Source organism: Procambarus clarkii, chromosome 49, assembly GCF_040958095.1.
Source record: "Procambarus clarkii isolate CNS0578487 chromosome 49, FALCON_Pclarkii_2.0, whole genome shotgun sequence".
NCBI classification, from domain to species: domain Eukaryota; kingdom Metazoa; phylum Arthropoda; class Malacostraca; order Decapoda; family Cambaridae; genus Procambarus; species Procambarus clarkii.
Window position 1 is genome coordinate 13,019,366 of NC_091198.1, and position 23,539 is coordinate 13,042,904.

The 23,539-nt window shown below is 41.6% G+C and overlaps 1 protein-coding gene across 3 annotated transcripts in view; it reads right to left on the reverse strand.

Annotated features, from left to right (window-relative positions):
* The window catches only part of LOC123763236 (methionine adenosyltransferase 2 subunit beta), an 86,046-nt gene extending 63,123 nt beyond the window's left edge, over positions 1 to 22,923 (reverse strand). Inside the window, exons 1-2 of one of the 3 annotated variants that reach the window (XM_045750334.2) lie at positions 22,823 to 22,923; positions 15,724 to 15,844 (exon numbers count right to left, since the gene is read on the reverse strand). In XM_045750334.2, the coding sequence (XP_045606290.1) occupies positions 15,724 to 15,839 (116 nt within the window). In that variant the 5' untranslated portion in view covers positions 15,840 to 15,844; positions 22,823 to 22,923. Of the gene's footprint in view, positions 1 to 15,723; positions 15,845 to 22,677 lie in introns of all 3 variants that reach the window. The other 2 variants (XM_045750332.2, XM_045750335.2) reach the window with 2 other exon arrangements.
* Positions 22,924 to 23,539: the final 616 nt, after the last annotated feature.

Here is a 23,539-nt window from a genome sequence, read left to right on the forward strand (position 1 = left end):
AAGCAGAACAAATACAATTAGGTCGACAAACAGCGTTGTTTAAAAAAAAACAGACATGGGTTAACAATAGAGGGGTAAGGTAGGTTACAGGGAATTTATTAGGTAGTGCTTCGTTTTTATCTTAAACTGGTTGAGAGAGGTACAGTCTTTAACATGATTGGGAAGGTCATTCCACATTCTGGATCCCTTGATTTGTAAAGCATTTCTAGTTTGATTAAGTCGTACTCTTGGAATATCAAAAAGGTATTTGTTTCTGGTGTGGTGCTCATGGGTTCAGTTACAACCTTCAATGAAGCTTTTGAGGTCAGGATTGGCATTACAGTTCAGCGTTTTATATATGTATAATACACATGTGAGAATGTGACTTAACACTTTTCTGGATTTTCCACTTAGAATTACGGGCGTTTTGCTTAACCGCTTGTCGAATCACGACGTAAATTTACGGACCGTGTTATATTGGGTATTTACTACTCGATCGACTTGGGGTTTGTATGAATATGTTTGCCATTAAATTTTTGTTTTCTCTAATAGGCACTGTGCCTATTTGAGAAAACGGCAATGTATTGTAACTTAGAGGAGAGACTATTGAATTGGTGACACAACGAGGGTAATCGCGCACTCCACACACTCTTGTGTTGGCCGCGATCATGATTCTACATTTATATGCATATGTCTGTGTAGAGAATTTTATTCCGAACACTATACAAACAAAAAAAACGGAGTGAATCAAGTATAAACTTGAAAAAACATGAGCAAAGTAAAAACTTTTTACGCTCACGGGTACAAACACGCGTAAGATTCGCGTAAGATTTTATTCGCCGCAAATTTATTTGATGCTCTGTTGGCCAATTCTACCCATGTTCTTATAGAACTTTCTATTGCGAACACATTGCTATAAAAATGAAATACGTAGCTCGAGAAATAATGTCATAACAGTGAAATAAGTATAAACTTTCAAAGCACTGCATCACAACAGTGTCATCGCTGCTGAAATCACGGCTAACGCTTCGCCCAGTTCCCACACTCGTGCGGAACATAATTAGACATTGATAGGCATATGTCTGGGTGGGGAATTTTATTGAGAGTTCAGTGATATCAAAATAAGCGCTGTAGGATGACTGTGAGGCTGGCAACAAACGAAAGAGTATGAACATTTACTTCCTGTTTGGGTGTCACGGCGAGTCATCTTCGTGTTTATTTACTTCGTGGTGGGATAGCAAATGCTTGGGTGACATTTTATGCATATGATCTTGTAGAGAATTTTATTGCCAACGCATCGATACCAAAATGAAAAACGTAGCTCGAGAATTGATGTTAGGAGCGTGAAAAGATTATAAACTTTTTTGTGTTTACGCTTGAGCGCCCAGAATGCCGCGCGCACAACCCGCTTTTTTTTTCAACGAGTGCCACGCGCACTAAAGTGTTAATATCTAACATATTCAGAGATTTGAGTAGGGGTACAGAGTGATGTCTGGGGCTAGAGTTGGATATTGTCCTAATAGCAGCTTTGTGTTGAGTAATTAAAGGACATAAATGATTTTGGGTAGTAGAACCCCAAGCACAAATACCATACTTGAGATATGGATAGATGAGGGAGTAATAGAGAGTCACCAAGGCAGGGCGGGGTACATAATATCTGATCTTAGAACGAATGCCAACAGTTTTTGAAACTTTTTTTGATATATTTAGAATGTGTCCCTGGAAATTCAGCTTGTGGGCAATGAGAACGCCAAGGAATTTGCCATCTATTTTGTTACAAATTTGGGTATTGTTTATTCTGAGATTTATTTGATTAGAGGATTTATTGCCAAACAGAATATAGAAAGTTTTGTCAATGTTAAGGGTGAGTTTGTTAGCAGTTAGCCAAAGATGGACTTTATTTAGCTCAGTATTTACTGTGGCATTTAGAGCAAGGGGGTCAGGACCGGAGTAAATGAAGGTTGTGTCGTCAGCAAATAAAATTGGTTTGAGGTCTTGCGAGGCATTTGGAAGGTCATTAATGTAGATGAGAAAGAGGAGAGGGCCAAGTATGCTGCCCTGACGAACACCGATGTTGATGGGTAGAGTGGGAGAATTGAATTATTCACAGAAACATACTGGAGCCTGTCAGTAAGGTAAGATTTGAGGTATTGCAGGGAGTGTCCTCTGACTCCATAATGATGTAATTTAAGAAGGTTTTGGTGGATGACAGTGTCAAAAGCCTTACGCAGGTCCACAAATAACCCAACAGGGAACTCATTTTTATCAAGAGCTGCATGAATCAAGTTAATCATACTAATAAGTGCATCGTTAGTGCTTTTTTTGGGTCTGAAGCCATATTGACAAGAGCTAAGTATATTGTGTTTGGCTAGATAAGAGTAAAGCTGCTTGTAGATTAGTTTTTCAAATATTTTTGACAAGTTTGGCAGGATTGATATAGGTCTGTAGTTGTTAACATCTGTTAGATCACCACATTTGTGGACAGGGGTTACTCTTGCTTTTTTTAGAATATCTGGAAAGGTTTGGAGTTCAAGTGACTTGTTGAAGAGCAATATAATAGCAGGGGCTAAAGATCTGGAGGTTTTTTTGTAAATTAAAGTTGGTATTTCCTCAAGGGCACTAGACTTGGTTTTAAGGGAAAGGATTATCTCATTAACGTCAGTGGAATTAGTAGGCTTTAGGTGCAGAGACTGTGGATATTTACCTGTAAGATAGTCCTTAACATCAGTACTGGAAGATGGAATATCATTTGCAAGGGATGACCCAATAGAAGAGAAGAGCCTATTGAACTCAATTGCAGAATCAGAGGCTGAAAGCTGACCATCGTTATTGGACAGGAGTGTTGGTTTGTTATTTAACATCTTATTTGATCCCAATATGTGAAATTGTGCTCAAAGTTTTTTTAATGTTGCTCTTTATTTGGGTAAATTTATCTTCGTAGTATTTAGTTTTGGCTCGTCTAATTATTTTAGATAGCAATAACGAGTAATTCTTTTAGAATTCTTTGGAGACGGTTCCTAACCTATACTTCTTCTCAAGGTCATGTTTTTTATTAATAGATTTAAGCATTCCTTTTGTAAGCCATGGATTGTTAAGCCTTTTGGTTGTAACTTGTTTCGTAAGCATAGGACAGTAGATGTTATAAAGGCTAAGAGTTTTTTGAAGAAAAGATTGCACTGCTAGGTTGATGTCCCCTATGTTACCTAACTCGGACTCCCATTTGACATTAGCAGCAGCAATTATAAAATTGTCTATAGCAGTTTCATTGTGCAGCCTAAAGCATAACTCTTGTGTCTAGAGGTGGTTTGTTAATGTTAGTTATGAGAAATGTGGGGTAATGAGCTGTAGTGCTCTCGGTGATCATACCTGAAGTAAGAGGAGAGGTTATGTTGGTCCAGATGTGATCTAGAGTCGTGGCAGTACTATCAGTGATTCTAGTAGGTCTAGTGATTAAGGGTATGAGGAAGCAGGAATTCATACAGTTGAGGAAGCTAACAGCAGTAGGGTGTTCAGGCTCGTAGAGGTCAATGTTAAAGTCCCCTGCGATAATTAGATGGTTTTTGTTCAGTCTGTTATCTAGTATTAGATTTCTGAGGTTTGAGTTGAATTTGGACACATCAGTGTTAGGAATTCTATAGACTGCACCCACAGACAGGACAGACTCGGCACCCGTGACTCTGAAACTGACGAAGATATACTCCCCACAGCAGTCTCTAGTTCTAATTACTTTTAAGCATGTTAGTTCTTGGTGGTAGTAAAGAGCAGTACCACCACCTCTCTGAATTTGACAACAGTTGTGAATTGCCGAGTAGTTAGGCATGTTAAAGAGTTGAGTAGTATCCTCTTTTAACCACGTTTCAGTAAGTATAATAAAAGAGAATTTGTTGTCAATAGTTTCAATCAAGGCACTAACATCATCAAAGTGTTTACCTAGAGATCTAACGTTCAGGTTGATCACAGAGATATTGTGATTGTGTTAATACATTGTTTACATCATGTGCCATAAAATATCTGCAATTTTGATCATTAAAGTGATGATTGTCATAGATAGTGGATAAGAGGTTTAGTTCTGGGTCTATACTTGTCTGCATATAAAGGCTGGTTGTAGGAAAGCAAGGCAAGAATGGCAATTACAAAATAGAATTTTGATATAAAAGGGGGAAAAATATAAGACTATACAAAACAAACACAAAATGAACAAAAAAAAAAAGAAAAATTAGGTAGCTTACAAGGGGCTTACAGGTACTCTTAGGTACACTGTAAGTAAAAATTTGCATTTTGAGACACAGGCAAAGCCAGGGGTACAATGGAGTAAGGGAGTATGGCGAGGCTAGGCAACCTAGGTAATAAATGAAATCAAAGAAAAAAGTTGAATAATAAACATAGGCAAATTTAAGCTAAAGATTATTAACTATAAGTAGTTTAGTTAAGATCTTATAATTAATAAGACTTAAAGAAATATTAAAGCACTCAGTTAACACTTTGGCGCACCCCGCTCGCCACCCCTCAACTGTGCGATATGGGACCCAGGGTGTCACGGGAGTGCGCGTAAATTTTGAAAAGTGAATACTCTCTTCAACTTTGTCACCTTAATTCTCGTCCTACGAGATTAAATTTGGTATCATTGTGTTTGCAATAGAATTCTCTACAGCACTAAATGCATATAAACTCCAAAAGCCCGGCTAATTACCCGCAGCAAACAGAGAAAGTGCGAACGAGTTACCCAGGAGCGCGCAAACGCGATAAAATGTTTTCACTATTTTCACTCTAGTCACCTCAATTTTTATCCTAGGTCTTTCATTTTGGTCTCAATGGGTTCGCAATAGAATTCTCTAGAGGAACATTAGCATATAAAATAAAAAACCTGGTCACGCTCCAACCGCCGACGAGTTGAAGACGGGCCACACGTTAGCCGCGAGTGAGTGCTCAGCCGCCTTCCAGCTACACTCCCAATTCCCGCCCTTTTCAAGCCTTTCTTTCGCAATTTTCTTCCTGTCTTCCTGGAAGGGCCTTGTTCATGATCACTATCCATCGTGGAGTAAGCATAGATAGTTTCTAAAGCCGCAGTAAGAAACATAGCCACGGAAAATAGCCGAAATGTTCACACGTTTGAGATGCGAGGGGAGGCGACATTGGTCACAACAGTGGAGCGAAAACAATAGGCCCACGGCATGTGCCAAGCCGCCTGAGGGCCACGAGGCTCAACAAAGAAAATGGGAAGACATCGGCGCGCATTTTAAAACCAGTCCCCCAAAAATTGTATAAAAACCTGATTTTTAGCGATTATTTAAAGTGGATGACGCAATACTGCGTCATCCCCGGAATTACTGCCAGTAAACGGATGACGCAATGCTGCGTCATGCCCGGGCGAAAGTGTTAATTAAGTCCAATAAATGACTAGTAAAAAGTAAATTAAAAATTAATTAAAAAAGTGAAACAAAGAGACTTAGGATACTTAGCCCGCACTAGGTGACAAAGGGGTTAATTATGTTGACTCATTGAGAGTGATAATAAGGTGAGACAAACCACATTGGGTGAGGAAAGTGTTGAGGTTATCCTCATTAGCAATTGTAAACATTTTATCTACTGAAGTCTTTCTCACTTTAACCCTTAACATGCTCGGGGTTTAATATCCTGTCATCCCCACAGGCGCATGTCATTTTGAAAAAAAAAAAAATTATTTTTTCTTCCTGACCTGTTAATTTATGTTCACTGATCACAGGAAAAATAATAATAAAATCGCAAGTGGCATATATTGCCCTCTATAGGGAGGCGGTCTGTTGCTCGCCAGCTGTCAGGCTGGAGTTGCCACAAAGAGATAATTACCTAATTATTTCAATGTCTCTGATTGATTTTTCATAGTTTTTTTGCTGTAATATTATTCAATAGTGTGTAGTTTGATATATTTATATAATAAAATGAGTGAATCATTGCTGTACTCAAAAATATGGTGTGCATATTGTTGATTCAATTATGTTCATCAACCAGTGAACAAATACTTTGTCGGTTATTACACTATATACACAGGTTATATATAAGTATCTGCATGTTTTGTTCACTATAACGAACCACTAAGTAGCTATTATGAGTCAAAAAGTAATGAGGAGTGACCGCCATGTACCAGCCAGCCACTCCCGCCATCCCTCCAGTCATCTGACTCACCCACATTCTCCCTCCACAATGCTGTTTTTTCTATAATTCACTATATACAGACGTTATATATAAGTATCTACATGTTTTGTTCACCTTAACTGTACATCTAAGCTTGTATTGTGAGTAAAGGCACAAAGAGTAGGACTTCACACAGTCAGCTGATGGCTGCCGCCCTCAAGGTCAGACGCACTAATATTTCTCTTCCAACAATACTGTGTGGTGTTATTATGCTATATATCTTATATACAGATGTTATATATAAGTATCTGCATGCTTTGTTCACCATAACTGTACATCTAAGCTTGTATGGTGAGTAAAGGCACAAAGATGTAGGACCTCACACAGTCAGCTGATGGCTGCCGCCCTCAAGGCCAGACGCACTAATATTTCTCCTACAACAATACTGTGTGGTGTTATTACGCTATATACACACATTATATATAAATATCTACCCGTTTTATTCACCATACTTGTACAAATAAACTGGTATGGTGCCCAAAGACCATCGTGGTAACCAGTAAACAACACCATCGTCTGCACGGTGGCGTCGTGCAGACGACGCCACCGCCCTCACCAAAATGGCGGCTCCAAACCTTCTCTTGCTGTTTATACCCTCTATACACACGTTATATATAAGTATCAACATTTGTGTTCACCATAGCGAACCACTAAGCTGGTATGCTGAGTGCAGTCAATAAAAGGTGGCCACACACAGTCAGAAGACATCGCCACCAGCCTCCCTCCCACAGCATTACTCCTCCCTCCATGGCGCACAGCACTAAATATCACCACAATCCTGCTATTATCAGAACCCTGGTCAGTTTTATCACAGTCAGGGGTCTTCTGTAATAATATCATCGCTACATAATAGCATGAACAAGTATATTTTGGCATTTTTAGGCGATGCTGTGGTCACAAGCTGAACAGCAGTGCTGTTAGCTCATGCTGCGTGCATCAGGCTTGGTTGCTCACTCAATACTGAGGCCAATAACACCCGAGAGTTTGGCCCACGATTTAAAAAAAAAATGGCGTCTGCTTATAAGAGTCCTGATGAAGGTGTGGTGAACCCCGTGTATCCGTGGGCCGTTTAAATCTTGCGTAGTACTCCAACACATCAGATGACGTGATGCGCAGTTGACTGGAACAACGTCCAACACGTCATATGACGTGATGCGTACTTTAAGGGTTAATCAAGCCATCTCTAATAAAGCACTGATGAATCGCATCTGGGATTTGATGACGGATTTGACGCAGGCGGTAGAGGAGTTGCTGTCTTTTTCTAGTCAAGCACTCGTTGATGTAGATTCCTTGTCGTTGGGATGCAACTGACCGGACAAGATGCGATTTCGTGGACTGGGAAGCCAGCTTCAGGCGAATTTTCTGCTGGTTTTGTCCTCATGGATTCTTTTTGCCTACTCTGTAGGCAGCAATAATGTCTGTTTTGTTTAGAGTGACCTGCAATTCTTTTTTTAAAGAGATTCTGAACTATTTCAATACACTTTTCACCTTCGCTTCCACTGGAATAGCTTGGGACGACACAACTACAGAGTCAAGCAGCTTTTGCTGATCTTGCTCACCCTGGATGACGGAACGTTGGGCGGATAATGTATCGATACATGCAGTCATTTTGCTGAGAGCTTCCTCTTGTTTTTTTATGGCTTCATCAGATTTCAGACGAATGTTTCCCTCACAGAGATCATTCAAGTCATGCTGAAGTTGATCTTGGCTAGCCCTAAAGTTTCTAATATCCTCGCGGAGGAGGGTTATTTCTTGTTGTTGATGGAGGTTCGAATGGTTTGCTTGATTTTCAGTTTGAAGACTCAGGATGATCGTATTTTGAGCCTCAAGGACTGAGCACAACTTTTTGAACCACTGATTCTCGGCCCAGTTAGGGAAATCTGGTGAAGGACCAGTAGCACGCTTGAATTTCGTAAACTGGGATGTAAGAATGGTAATAGGAGAGGATTGAGAGGACATCGCTCCCTGGCTCAATGGGGTGGAGGGGAAAGCAGCACCGCTGCCACAGCAAGGCAACAGTAGGTGTCAAGAAGCACATACAAAACCACACCACAAGGTGTAACGAGAAGGGCGAGGTAACATCAATACTATTACATCCCTTGACACTTAGTTAGCACAACACAAATGCAAACTAACTTGTACAGGGCTCCTCGCAGACGTCTTGCCCTGTATGAGGAATTGACACGCAAAATAATCCAACTACCCCGCACATAGTACCCCCGCAGGTCAATTGACCTGGAGCGGATACAGGAGAACAAGCCATACAGACTAGAAAAACAGCCCCAGCACCAGCAGCAAGGGACACGAGCATAGAAGGAAGATGAGGAACGAGGAAGACAGGCAGAAACGGGAACGAAAGGGACAGGACCAACAACACAGAGGCCATGTCCATATCAGGCGAACGACAGCCAAGAAGCGGGGCCAAAGAGCCAAAGCTCTACCCCCCGCAAGCACAGCTAGGTAAGGACAACTAGGTGAGCACAGAGAATCCAATGTATAAGGAAGGGTTAAGCCAGGCACTGCAAGACGGGCAAGGAAAGAGTGACCCAGATAAGACCACGAAAAATGGGGCCGTGACCCACCGCGTAACAAACAACACAAGACGAACAGGGAAGGCCCGAAGAAGCACGCCCAGACCAAACAAAACGCCACAACCAAACCCTAACACAGAACCCCAGTATCCAGCCACAGCAAAATGTCACCACATAACATCCTGATCCAGTGTAACATTTACCTTCACCATTGTACCTCGAAACAAGGCGAAGATGGGGCCCCTTGATGGACTCAAGCATGCGATGAACATGTATATGAGTGGGACTGGATGGGAAGAAATAAGAACTGCCTTGTATGGGCCAATAGGCTCTCTGCAGTCACCTGGGTCTTATGGTCGTAAAGTTATAGCCACGAACCACAGCCTGGCCGAAAGAGACGCCAGACCGCATTAACTCACCTGCAGAATGGAGGCACGAACGTGGCATGACACAACATAGCCGAGAGGAATCCGGGAGCACCGCCAGAGAAAGAAGGCCAGAGCCACACCTGCAGGAGAATAGTAGGGTAGAGGCGAAGGAGTTGCCCCACACCAATTGCAGGGAAAACCCAGCATCCTCCCTATAGTGGCAATCCAGAACACCCCCAGCTCTATGGGGCACGGACTGAAGAGACGAGAGGAGCAAGAGAGGCGAAGCACCCGAGAAAACAAGGACACGGAACACCAGCACTTGTGTACACAGTCCTCAACAACAAACTCCCACAGCGCATGCGCAGGACGCATGAGGTCCGAACAACACAACCCCGCCCAGCAGGGAGGGTGCCAACAAGCAGTATCGCAAAATATTAGCAGTGCCTAAACAGAGCACATAGAGAAGAATTAATGACAAAAGAACAAGACGGTATAAAAAATCAAGAAGCCCGTAAGAGGACCAACAAGTCCAAAAAGAACTGGAAGACGACAAACGTTTCAAGAATGCGGGAAGAATCGAAGACCTTCCCAAACCCTCGAGATCTCACAGAAGCAAACAATATCACGAAAGCTCAGAAAGGCACAGTTGCACCCGAGACCAAAAGTCATGCAGAAACCCCGAAAACAGGGAAACATGACCCCTTCATGACATAGAAGTCCCGCCCCAGAGAAAAGGGGGTAGAAACGCAGAAAAGTACCCACCGATAGGACGGAACCGAACGGACCTGAAGGGACAAGGATCCGAACCCAGGGAGGGGCTGATGCCCAACAACTCGTACGAAGGGGGGGGGGGTAGGAAAAACCCAACTCCCTGCAACCGCAAGCCCCGCACTGAGGGTAGAAAATCTCCGGCGAGGTCCAACAGGGCCCGAGGCCCCCCCAAGTCAGCCCCTCCCCAGGGCTGACTTGGCAGGCCCCTGGGCCAAGCCATCCCCCAAAGCCCCAGCCTCAAAAGAAAAGGCCGGGACAGCCGGAAATTTACTAAGGGAAGCCCACTGGCAGACACATACAACCCGGCTGGAGGAACTGGCTCCAATGCCTCCGTCGTTACCCCGGAAGGGGAAACTCCCGAGACCGCCCGAGTCTCAAGCCTATCGAAACCCCGCTCTGACCCCGAAGCCACAGACGGAAAGGATCCGGATGCAAGCAGGAGGAAGGGGGGAGGACCAGACTAAACCACAACAGGGGAAAGACAAGGGGGTGAGGAAGGAACAAAACCGAAGCAACCAACACCCCCAAGCCCCGTCATAACAACCAAAAATGGGGCAGCCAGCCAGGCTTCCGAGGAGCAAACAGCCTAGCGTGTTGCCACCACCTGAACTCAATGTGCAATGCCCGTGCTGCCTGCACCCGCATAGTCAGCATAAGACTGGGTAACAGAGTCACAAACAAGCAACGAAACTCACATGATTCCGGGTCGAAGGTGCCACCAACCCCACAGGCAGCAAACGGAGGCAAAAACCATGAGGGTCACCCTGAGTCAAGGGGACCGAGCAACCCTCGAACTCCAAGGGGGGACTCCGGGGACACATCCATCGGACCCATGCGCCCCCAAGGGGATTCCCAGGGTCCTGAGTGTTTAATGTAACTCACACCCAGGTAATCCCAGGCAGGGTACTGCTAACCGGCACCCAAGTATACCAAACAACCTTCTAACAACTGAACCCCCGGGACGTGTACACTCACGGGGACCTAGCAGAGGAAACCACCGGAAGAGGGAAGAGTACTCAGTACACAGGGGGCAAGAACCAAGACAGACTCCCCCACCAGGCAGACAAACAAAAAGAAAAAGAAAACCCTGCAAGAGGGCAGCATATCCAAGCGGAACAGAGTCGGTTGCTATGATTGGTGAAAACAAGCTGCGCAGTACCCCGCCCCCCTACCAGCGCAAAACTGCTTCTAACCCTAAGGTGAACAAGGAAGACAGAACACCCTGGCACACAAAGGGCGGCCGAAAACCAAGCAGTAAACGGCCAAGCAGGGGCAGAACCCAAGGAACTTGTGTTAGGTAACCCCAAGCCCCAAGGGCAGTACTTACAGGGCACCTAGGGAAGGGAACCCTAGGCGCATGCAGCCCGAGTACTGGAGAATCACTCCCGGCTCACGCACCACCTAGAAAACAGACACCACACTCTAGGTACAGTGCTGAAACAACCACTGGAGCCGGAGCACATAACCATTGCCTATAGCATCAGCCGAAGAACTGATGGGTGGATAGCCGGCGTGGGAGGTCTGGGGCTCCCCCTTCCCCCTCCCGGGGAGGGGGGAGCTGCGCAGACAGCGGCGCGGTGATGTATGACGTCATGCTAGTTTCCTTGTTTTTTGTTGAAGAGTTCTATCCACTAGTTCGGCTTTAGGTAGCAATTTTCACCAGAATAGGGGTTTGTTTTGGAATGCTTACCTTTCTGGATGCTTGACCCGGTCGATGGCAGACATAGAATGCTTCCAACCACACGGGGGTTTCTATAGGCCATTGCTCCCCTTGCTTCTCTGAGGGGGCCAGGTTCTGGCTCGTGGTCCCCGGTAGGCCCTAGAACTCCATACACATGACTGATGCCAAAGTCTGACATTAGCATATCAGCCGGTAAAGCTCCGGGGAGCCGACGGGGCTCCCCCCAGAAAAATGCGCAAACATGGTGAGCATATGAGGAATGTCCCATCTTCCCAGCACTCTTTGTCATATAACGCTTTGATACTGATGGTTTTGATCTCCACTACTTTCTCACCTAACTTGTTCCAACTGTCTACCACTCTGTTTGTTAAAGTGAATTTTCTTATATTTCTTCGGCATCTTTGTTTAGTTAGTTTAAATCAATGACCTCTTGTTCTTGAAGTTCCATGACTCAGGGAAATTTTCCCTATCAATTTTATCAATTCCTGTTACTATTTTGTATGTAGTGGAAATCACCCATCACCCATTTTTCTTGTCTTCTAGTTTTGGCATATTTAATGCCTCTAACCTTTCTTCATATCTCTTGTCCTTCAGTTCTGGGAGCCACTTAATGGCATGTCTTTGCACTTTTTCCAAATTGTTGATGTGCTTAAGATATGGGCACCATACAAGCACTGCATATTCCAGCTTTGGTCTAACTAGTGAACCACGCCCGGGATTTGTGGTCCTAAGGTTTCGGGTTTTGATCTCCGGCGGAGGCAAAAACAAATTGGCAGTTTCTTTCACCCTGATGCTTCTGTTTATCTAGCAATAAATAGGTACCTGGGAGATAGACAGCTGCTACGGGCTGCTTCATGAGGATGTGTAACAAAAAGGAGGCCTGGTCACGGACTGGACCACAGGGACACTAAGCCCCAAAATCATCTCAAGATAACCTGTGTCCCCTTGTACATGTACCCCCTGTGTTACATAAACTCTCTTTATCTACCCTATTAATTACTCTGAGAATCTTGAATGTCGTGATCATTTGTCCCCTAACTCTTCTGTCTTTCAGCAACGTGAGGTTTAGTTCCCATTGTCTCTCCTTGTAGCTTATATCTCTCAGCTCGGGAACTAGTCTGATGGCATACCTCTGAGTCTTCTCTAATTTAGTCTTGTGCTTAATGAGATACAGTCTCCATGCTGGAACTGCATATGAGTGTATGAAAAGATGCTGGAGTGTATGAGAAGTGGTAAGGTATGAGGCTTGTAACAGCAGTTTGTGCTTAATAAATACAAATTCAAATTCAAATTTTTATTCAGGAAAAAGTACATATATAGAAGATGAGTTACAAACATAATGTTGGATTTATAGATAGAGCTAGTACATACAATACCTAAAGCCACTAATATGCATAGAATTTCAGGCAAGGTGTGAGGAAAAAAAACACTTAAACTAAAACTTAATAGTAACTGAGATTAAAGTATATTGTTGTGTTGAAAAAGGAATAAAAGAAGAGGGGGTAACATAGCAGAAATCAGCAATTAAACAAGTTGGTCAACAAACAGTATTGTATGAAAATAGCAAGACATGGGTTGACATTTAGGGGGTAAGGTAGGTTACATGGAGTTTATAAGGTAGTACTTAATTTTTCTCTTAAACGTGTTGAGACGTACAACCTCTGACACGATTGGGAAGGTCATTCCACATTCTGGGTCTCTTGATTTGTAGACCATATCTAGTTTGGTTAAGGCACACTCTTGGAATATCAAATAGGAATTTGTTTCTGGTGTGGTGCCCATGGGTTCTGTTACAACCTTCTAGGAAGCGTTGAAGGTCAGGATTGGCATTACAGTTAAGAGTTTTAAATATATATAGTAAAACTTGAGAGGATGTGCAGTGACTTAATATTTAACATATTCAAAGATTTAAGAAAGGTTACCGAGTGCTGTCTGGGGCCAGAGTTTGATATTGTTCTAATAGCACCTTTGTGTTGAGTAATTAGAGGATGTAGATGATTTTGGGTGGTAGAACTCCAAGCACAAATACCTTAACCGAGATAAGGATTGAGGAGAGAGTAATAGAGCGTCACCAGGGTAGGGCGAGGTACATAATATCTGATCTTAGAAAGAATGCTAACAGTTTTAGAAAACATATTTTTTTCCTATCGATGAGGACACCAAGGAATTTACCATCTACTTTGTTACTAATATGGATATTGTTTATTCTTAAGATTAATTTGATCTGACGATTTATTACCCAACAATATAAAGAAGGTTTTGTTAATGTTAAGGGCGAGTTTGTTGACAGCCAAAGAAGGACTTTATTTAGTTCAGTATTCACTGCAACATTCAGAGCAAGTGTCAGGACTGGAGAAAATGAAGATTATCACCAGCAAATAAAATTGGTTTGAGGTGTTGAGAGGCATTTGGAAGGTTATTAATGTAGACGAGAAAGAGGAGAGGGCCAAGTATGCTGCCCTGTGGAACACCACTGTTGATGGGTAAGGTGGGAGAAATAGAGTTATTCACAGAAACATACTGGAGCCTGTCACTAAGGTAAGACTAAAGGTATTGGAGGGAGTGACCTCTGACTCCATAATGATGTAATTTAAGAAGACCGTTTTGGTGGTCGACAGTGTCAAAAGCCTTACATAGGTCAACAAATATCCCAACAGGGAACTCATTTTTATCATGAGCTGCATGTATCGAGTTAATACTACTAATTAGTGCATCATTAGTGCTTTTTTGGACTTTTTTTTAAATATTAACAAGTTCCTATATGACAGCTCACAAAGAGAATTTACAATAAATTAATGCCTTAGGTTGCTACGGGGTGCTTCTTGGGGAGGGGGGTGTAACAAAAAGGAGGCCTGGTCGAGGACCGGGTCACGGGGACGCTAAGCCCCAAAATCATCTCAAGATAACCTCAAGATAGGTAACTACATCAAGTCTTATGAAGTGGTGTGGTGCTGCTGTGGATGGCCTGCTCAAGTGTGGTGATGCTGTGGATGATCTGCTCAAGTGTGGTGATGCTGTGGATGATCTGCTCAAGTGTGGTGATGCTGTGGATGATCTGTTCAAGTGTGGTGATGCTGTGGATGATCTGCTCAAGTGTGGTGATGCTGTGGATGATCTGCTCAAGTGTGGTGATGCTGTGGATGATCTGCTCAAGTGTGGTGATGCTGTGGATGATCTGTTCAAGTGTGGTGATGCTGTGGATGATCTGCTCAAGGTGGTGATGTTGTGGATGATCTGCTCAAGGTGGTGATGCTGTGGATGATCTGTATAAGGTGGTGATGCTGTGGATGATCTGTTCAAGTGTGGTGATGCTGTGGATGATCTACTCAAGGTGGTGATGCTGTGGATGATCTGTTCAAGTGTGGTGATGCTGTGGATGATCTGCTCAAGTGTGGTGATGCTGTGGATGATCTGCTCAAGGTGGTGATGCTGTGGATGATCTGTTCAAGTGTGGTGACGCTGTGGATGATCTGCTCAAGTGTGGTGATGCTGTGGATGATCTGCTCAAGGTGGTGATGCCGTGGATGATCTGCTCAAGTGTGGTGATGCTGTGGATGACCTGCTCAAGTGTGGTGATGCCGTGGATGATCTGCTCAAGTGTGGTGATGCTGTGGATGATCTGCTCAAGTGTGGTGATGCTGTGGATGACCTGCTCAAGTGTGGTGATGCCGTGGATGATCTGCTCAAGTGTGGTGATGCTGTGGATGATCTGCTCAAGTGTGGTGATGCTGTGGATGATCTGCTCAAGTGTGGTGATGCTGTGGATGACCTGCTCAAATTGGTGGTGATGCTGTGGATGAACTGCTCAAGTGTGGTGATGCTGTGGATGAACTGCTCAAGTGTGGTGGTGATGCTCTGTCTCCTTGATGCTGTGTGGAGTATAAGAAATGGTGAAAGGACAGATCTTATTTAGTAATATCTCTAGCCTTCTCTTCCCTTACTGCTTCTCTCTTCGCTAGGCAGAGGCCTCCCCATCTCATCAAAACGGGTAATGGGGTAATAATGGTGATACTGTTTATGAACCTATATATTTTTATCCTGCTTTCTACCTTGGGGAATGATTTAGTTTAGAATGATCTAGTTGTATGATTTGTGCCAAATTACATAATATTAATGATAGGCTGCTCATCAATGGTAATGTCCTTTATGTAACTACTGTAACTGAAATTACCCATATTAACAACCCAAAAACATAACTAGACAATTTTGGTTATTATACCTCGAAAATGCTATGCCGACAACATCCCATTCTTTTTCCTTCAAGGCCCTGACAACAGCACGCCCCAGTAGTCCCGAGGCACCAGTCACCAAGATCCGTGGAACTGTACTTGACATTTCTTCTGAAAAATAGAGATGTATTTATTTTAATAACTAATATACTTCACATAAAAGTATAAATGGGGGAACTTTGACAAGCTGCTGGCTTCCTCTCCCCATTGAGGCCACTACAGTTGGTGGTCTACAGGTAAATTCATGTAAATGTCATCCATCTGTCATTGAATTTGTATGTTTGGCTTCATAACATGTTAACCCATTTCTAACCAGCTGGTATTTAGTTTTATTTATATACAAGGTACTGAACATTGTGTTGTGAAAGTACATAATATCGTTGTTCTTACATTCTTCCAAAGTCACTAACATGTGTAGCATTTTGGGCAGGCAGGATCCAAATCTAATCCAACCACTCTAGCCTACCCTATCTTAACGTAGCCTTTACCAAGGTGCTTTTATGGCCAGTTCTTCCTTCTTTTGAGTTACTGTCTAGCCTAATCCTTCCTCTATAATTTCTAGCAACGGTTTTCTTTAGGGTGCGTATGTGAATACACTTTTTTTTATTCAGGTAGGAATTGAGTAGGCTGCCTGGTATCTCAACACACTTAAGAACATAAAATATGAATACTGTACAGTATATGAAACTGCAGAGAGCATGTTTGCTCGTGCAAACCAGCTCCTATTGATATCAACCCAAACTCATTCACACGAGCGTAGCTCGATCTCATCCTGTAACTACACTTAGGTAATTACACAACCAGTTTACATTTATCCAAGTCTTTCCTAAAACTAAGCTTATAGTTCAGATAATAAACTTATCTAATTTATATCCCTTGTTGCATGTAAATGTAAACAAAGGACTGACAGGCAATAATAATAATAATAAAAATAATAATAGTACGAATAATAATAATAATAATAATAATACAGTAATAATAATAATAATACAGTAATAATAATAATATTTATTGAAATCAATTATTGATCTCATTTTTGTTCTTTTAATTAAGTTCATACTAATTATAAGTTAAAACTAAGCTTAATAAAATTTATTATCTTTAAGATTATTTTACTTTACAATTATCTTTTGTCAAATTTTTTTATACATTCATCTTGACAGTCTCTACTGATTTTTTGTTCTCTCCACCAAACTTGTGTATCCTCCATGGCTATCTAGTGACCTTAATTCTACCTCTAATTGTTTCAATTCTTTGTTTGCTTGCATTTATTGTTGTGTCTTGCCATAATTATTCTCTAGTTTAGCAGACTCAATACTTTGTAAGCTCTTATTGTATTGTTATATTATTATATTGTTGTGTTTTGCTATAATTACTTTCTATTTTACAGCAGATTTGTTTTTCATCTGTTCATGTAATTGCTTATCTTATTATATCGTGACATTCTTTTCTATATTGATATATATTATCTGTCTATTGTTACTTACAGTGTACCTGAGAGTACCTGTAAGCAATCTACCTCATTTTTCATTTTTGCTCAATTTGTTTTTTGTATTGCTTAGTCTTGTTTATATTTTTGTTTTGTATATCTATATCTTGTGTTTTGTATAGTCCATGTTTATATGTTTTTTTCTTTAATCTCATTTATTACCTAGGTCTCCTAGCCTAGCCATACTCCCTTACTCCATTGTACCCCTGTAAGCCCCTTTTGTGTTTGTTTTGTACAGTATTGTGTACATTTTTTTTTTTTTCTCTTGTTTTTCTAGCAATCAGCTTTTTTTATGCAGTCAAGTATAGACCCAGAACTTAACCTCCTATCCACTATCTATGACAATAATCACTTTAATGATCTAAATTACAGATATTTTGCAGCACATGATGTAAACAATGTATTAACTCATAATCACAATATCTCTGTAATCAATTTGAACGTTAGATCCCTAGTAAACACTTCGATGATGTTAGTGCCTTGATTGAAGCTATTGACAACAAATTCTCTTTTATTATACTTACTGAAACATAGTTGAAAGAGGATACTACTCAACTCTTTAACATGCCTAACTACTCAGCAATTCACAACTGTCGTCAACTTCAGAGAGGTGGTGGCACTGCTCTTTACTACCACCAAGAACTAACATGCTTAAAAGAAATTAGAACTAGAGACTGCTATGGGGAGTATATCTTCGCCAGCTTCAGAGTCAAGGGTGCCGAGTCTATCCTGTCTGTGGGTGCAGTTTATAGAATTCCTAACACTGATGTGTCCGAATTCAACTCAAACCTTAGAAATCTAATACTTGATAACAGACTGAACAAAAACCACCTAATTATCGCAGGGGACTTTAATATTGACCTCTGCGAGCCAGAACACCCTACTGCTGTTAGCTTCCTCAACTGTATGAATTCCTGCTTCCTCATACCCTTAATCACTAGACCTACTAGAATCACTGATAGCACTGCCACGACTCTAGATCACATCTGGACAAACATAACCTCTCCGCTTACTTCAGGTATAATCACCGATAGCACTACAGACCATTACCCCACATTTCTCTTAACTAACATTAGCAAACCACCTCTTGAGTCAAGAGAGATACGTTTTAGACTACACAATGAAACTGCTATAGACAATTTTATAACTGCTACTGATAATGTCAACTGGGAGTCCGAGTTAGGTAACATAGAGGACATCAACCTAGCAGTTCAATCTTTTCTTCAAAAAACTCTTAGCCTTTATAATACCCACTGTCCTATGCTTACAAAACAAGTCACAACCAAAAGGCTTAACAATCCCTGGCTTACAAAGGGAATACTTAAATCTATTAATAAAAAACATGACCTTGAGAAGAAGTATAGGTTAGGAATTGTCTCCAAAGAATTCTCAAAGAATTACTCATTATTGCTATCTAAGATAATTAGACGAGCCAAAACTAAATACTACGAAGATAAATTTACCCAAATAAAGAGCAACATTAAACAAACTTGAAGAACAATTTCACAAATATTGGGATCAAAGAAGTCTTTAAATAACAAACCGACTCTCCTGTCTAATAACGATGGTCAGCTTTCAGCCTCTGATTCTGCTATTGAGTTCAATAGGTTCTTCTCTTCCATTGGTTCATCCCTTGCTAATGATATTCCATCTTCCAGTACTGACATTAAGGACTATCTTACAGGGAACTATCCCCAGTCTCTGTACCTAAAGCCTATTAATTCCACTGACGTCAATGAGATAATCCTTTCCCTTAAAATCAAGTCTGGTGCCCTTGAGGAGATACCAACTTTAAATCTACAAAAAAGCCTCCAGATCTTTAGCCCCTGCTATTGCTTTGCTCTTCAACAAGTCACTTGAACTCCAAACCTTTCCAGATATTCTAAAAAAAGCGAGAGTAACGCCTGTCCACAAATGTGGTAATCTCACAGATGTTAACAACTACAGACCTATATCAATCCTGCCAAACTTGTCAAAAATTTGTGAAAAACTAATCTATAAGCAGCTTTACTCATATCTAGCCAAACTCAATATACTTAGCCCTTGCCAATATGGCTTCAGGCCCAAAAAAAGCACTAACGATGCACTTATTAGTATGCTTAACTCGATTCATACAGCTCTTGATAAAAATGAGTTCCCTGTTGGGTTATTTGTGGACCTGCGTAAAGCTTTCGATACTGTCAACCACCAAAACCTTCTTCTTAAATTACATCATTATGGTGTCAGAGGACACTCCCTACAATACCTCAAATCCTACCTTACTGACAGGCTCCAATGTGTTTCTGTGAATAATACAATTTCTCCCACCCTACCCATCAACATTGGTGTTCCCCAGGGCAGCATACTTGGCCCTCTCCTCTTTCTCATCTACATTAATGACCTTCCAAATGCCTCCCAACACCTCAAACCAATTCTATTTGCTGACGACACAACCTTCATTTACTCCAGTCCTGATCCCCTTGCTCTAAATGCCACAGTAAATACTGAGCTAAATAAAGTCCATCTGTGGCTAACTGCCAACAAACTCACCCTTAACATTGACAAAACTTTCTATATTCTGTTTGGCAATAAATCCTCTAATCAAATAAATCTCAAAATAAACAATACCCAAATTTGTAACAAATTAGATGGCAAATTCCTTGGCATTCTCATTGACCACAAGCTGAATTTCCAGGGACACATTCTAAACATATCAAAAAAAGTTTCAAAAACTGTGGGCATTCTTTCTAAGATCAGATATTATGTACCACACCCTGCCCTAGTGACTCTCTATTACTCCCTTATCTATCCATATCTCAACTATGGTATTTGTGCTTGGGGCTCTACTACCCAAAATCACTTACGTCCTCTAATTACTCAACACAAAGCTGCTATTAGGACAATATCCAACTCTGGCCCCAGACATCACTCGGTACCCCTACTCAAATCTCTGAATATGTTAGACATTAAGTCACTGCACATTCTCTCATGTGTATTATACATATATAAAACGCTAAACTATAATGCCAATCCTGATCTCAAGAGCTTCATAGAAGGTTGTAACAGAACCCATGAGCACCACACCAGAAATAAATACAGTTTTGATATTCCTAGAGTACGACTTAATCAAACCAGAAATGCTCTACAAATCAAGGGGCCCAGAATGTGGAATGGCCTTCTCAACCATGTTAAAGACTGTACCTCTCTCAACCAGTTTAAGTTAAAAACGAAGCTATACCTAATAAATTCCCTGTAACCTACCTTACCTCTCTGTTGTCAATCCATGTATGTTTTTTCTTTTTTTTTTTTGTTTTTCAAATCAACGCTGTTTGAATGTAATTTTCTGTAATAATTTGTAATTGTATTTGTGCTGCTTTTTCAACAATGTTCCCCCCTCTTTTACCTCTATTTTTATTTGTACTCAACACATTTTATTCTTTTTACCCATTAGTTTTAAGCTTTAGTCATTAGTGTTTTTTCCTGCCCGAAACGCTTTGCGTAATAGTGGCTTTAGGCATTGTATGTACTAGCTCTATCTATAAAGCCAACAAACTTTGTAAAATCTCCTTATGTATGTACCTTTACCTAAATAAAAATTATTATTATTATTATTATTATTATTATTATTATTATTATTATTATAATAATAATAATACAGTAATAATAATAATAATAATAATAAAACAGTAATAATAATAAATTATTTACCCAAGTTTACCTGAGGGCCACAAACACTATAGTGGCCTCAATGAGGACAGGATGCCAGCTGCTTGTCTAATGCCCCCCCATTTGTCCTGATGATTTTTTCAATAATAATACAGTATAATAATAATGATATTATATTATATAATAATATAAAGTAATATTTATTCATACAAATGATAAAACAGAGGATGGGTTAAAGTGGTTACATATTGCATGAAATAAGTTTATTATTTTTATATCATTTTATTTTATTTATATACACAAGAGTTGTTACATTCTTGTACAGCCACTAGCATACATGGCATTTCGAGCAGGTCCTTAATACTAATGAATAAATCCACAAGGGCCGTGATGAGGGAGGGTTCGAATCTACACCCGGGATGATCCCAAATGCTGCCTTAGTTGACTAGACCACGACATGGTCAAAAGAATTGCAACCGGGAAGTCCACTGACTTCACACGGATCCTGCAACCTCTCCGAGACACAAACCCGGGTTTTACACACTTCCCCCATGCACTCGTGCTCTGCCAACAAGCTGTTCTACCTCTTCGCCTAACCTTCAATACTTCGCCCTCACTTCCTTGTGGATTTGTTCATTTGATGCATCAGGCTATTGTGATTACTGTGAGTCCTTAATCCTAATTTTCCCCGGAATATGACCCGCCAAATCATTTAACCAGATACCCATTCACTGCTGATGAACAGTGGCTACAGTTAAGGATTAGCGCCCAGTCAATCCTCCCCGGCCAGGATAAGAACCTAGGCCAAAGCGCTCGTGAAGTGCATGGCGAGTGTCTTACCACTGAGCCATGAGGACTGCTATCATAAAAAGTCAGTTGTTCCACACAGGGTTTCGGGGATGAAAGTGAAGGTAAACCAGGGACTGAAGGGCAGGTAGTGAAGGTAAACCAAGGACTGAAGGGCAGTTAGTGAAGGTAAACCAGGGACTGAAGGGCAGGTAGTGAAGGTAAACCAGGGACTGAAGGGCAGGCAATGGAGGTAAACCAAGGACTGAATGACAGGTAGTGAAGGTAAACCAGGGACTGAAGGGTAGGTAGTGAAGGTAAACCAGGGTCTGAAGGGCAGGCAGTGAAGGTAAACCAAGGACTGAAGGGTAGGCAGTGAAGGTAAACCAAGGACTGAAGGGCGGGTAGTAAAGGTAAACCATAGACTGAAGGGCGGGTAGTAAAGGTAAACCATAGACTGAAGGAAGGTAGTGAAGGTAAACCATGAACTGAAGGACATGTAGTAAAGGTAAACCATGAACTGAAGGACATGTAGTGAAGGTAAACCATGAACTGAAGGACATGTAGTGAAGGTAAACCATGGAATGAAGGACATGTAGTGAAGGTAAACCATGGACTGAAGGACAGGTAGTGGCAGTAAACCAGGGACTGAAGGACAGGTAGTGGCAGTAAACCATGGACTGAAGGATATGTAGTGAAGGTCAGATAGTGGTGGTAAACCAGGGACTGAAGGTAAACCAGGGACTGAAGGACAGGTAGTAAAGGTAAACCAGGGACTGAAGGGCAGGTGGTAGCGGTAAACCAGGGACTGAAGGACAGGTAGTAAAGGTAAACCAGGGACTGAAGGGCAGGTGGTGGCGGTAAACCAGGGACTGAAGGACAGGTAGTAAAGGTAAACCAGGGACTGAAGGGCAGGTGGTGGCGGTAAACCAGGGACTGAAGGACAGGTAGTAAAAGTAAACCAGGGACTGAAGGGCAGGTGGTGGCGGTAAACCAGTACTGAAGGCAGATAGTGTAGACTCACCTGGTCACACGGCCCCTTGTCACAACACCCGCATGTATAACCACTAACATTCCTCCTCACCATCAAAAATTTATTATAAACATCATGTTATATAACTATGTAGGTATGAAATGATGGCAAAATGACAACACCTTACGAGTGTTACCAGAGCAGTGAGAGGGCCACCTCAGCCGGGCCTCGGGGGGGGACTGGTCCAGTCGTCTACTGCAATTTCGGATACCGGGCTAGAAACAACTTCGTTCACTGAGAAGTTTGTACATACAAACCATTCAGTTCGTATATGCGCTGGTTTGTGTTCGCTGTTGTTCTCGTCTGAATAAATACATGGCACTTGTTCATATAATTAGCGCTTCCATTATTAGAATAACAGTATTAGAATTATTTATCCCTTATTAGGTGCAAACCATACCTCCTTACAGTTGAAATCTATTTATTTATATACAAGAAGCAGTCTCCGTGGTGTAGTGGTAAGACACTCGCCTAGCGTTCCGCGAGCGCTATGTCATGGGTTCGTATCTGGCCGGGGAGGATTTACTGGGCGCAATTCCTTAACTGTAGCCTCTGTTTAAAGCAACAGTAAAATGTGTACTTGGATGAAAAAACGATTCTTCGCGGCAGGGGATCGTATTCCAGGGACCATAGGATTAAGGACCTGCCCGAAACGCTACGCGTACTAGTGGCTGTACAAGAATGTAACAACTCTTGTATATATCTCAAAAAAAAAAAAAAAAAAAAAAAAAAAAAGGTACATTGGGTTGCGAGAGTACATAACATATTAAGAGGTACATTGTAGTAAGATTTGAGATTAAAGGATTTAAGACTAGCACGTTTAGAAACAAGGCGCTCCCGAAGGAGGCTAGTT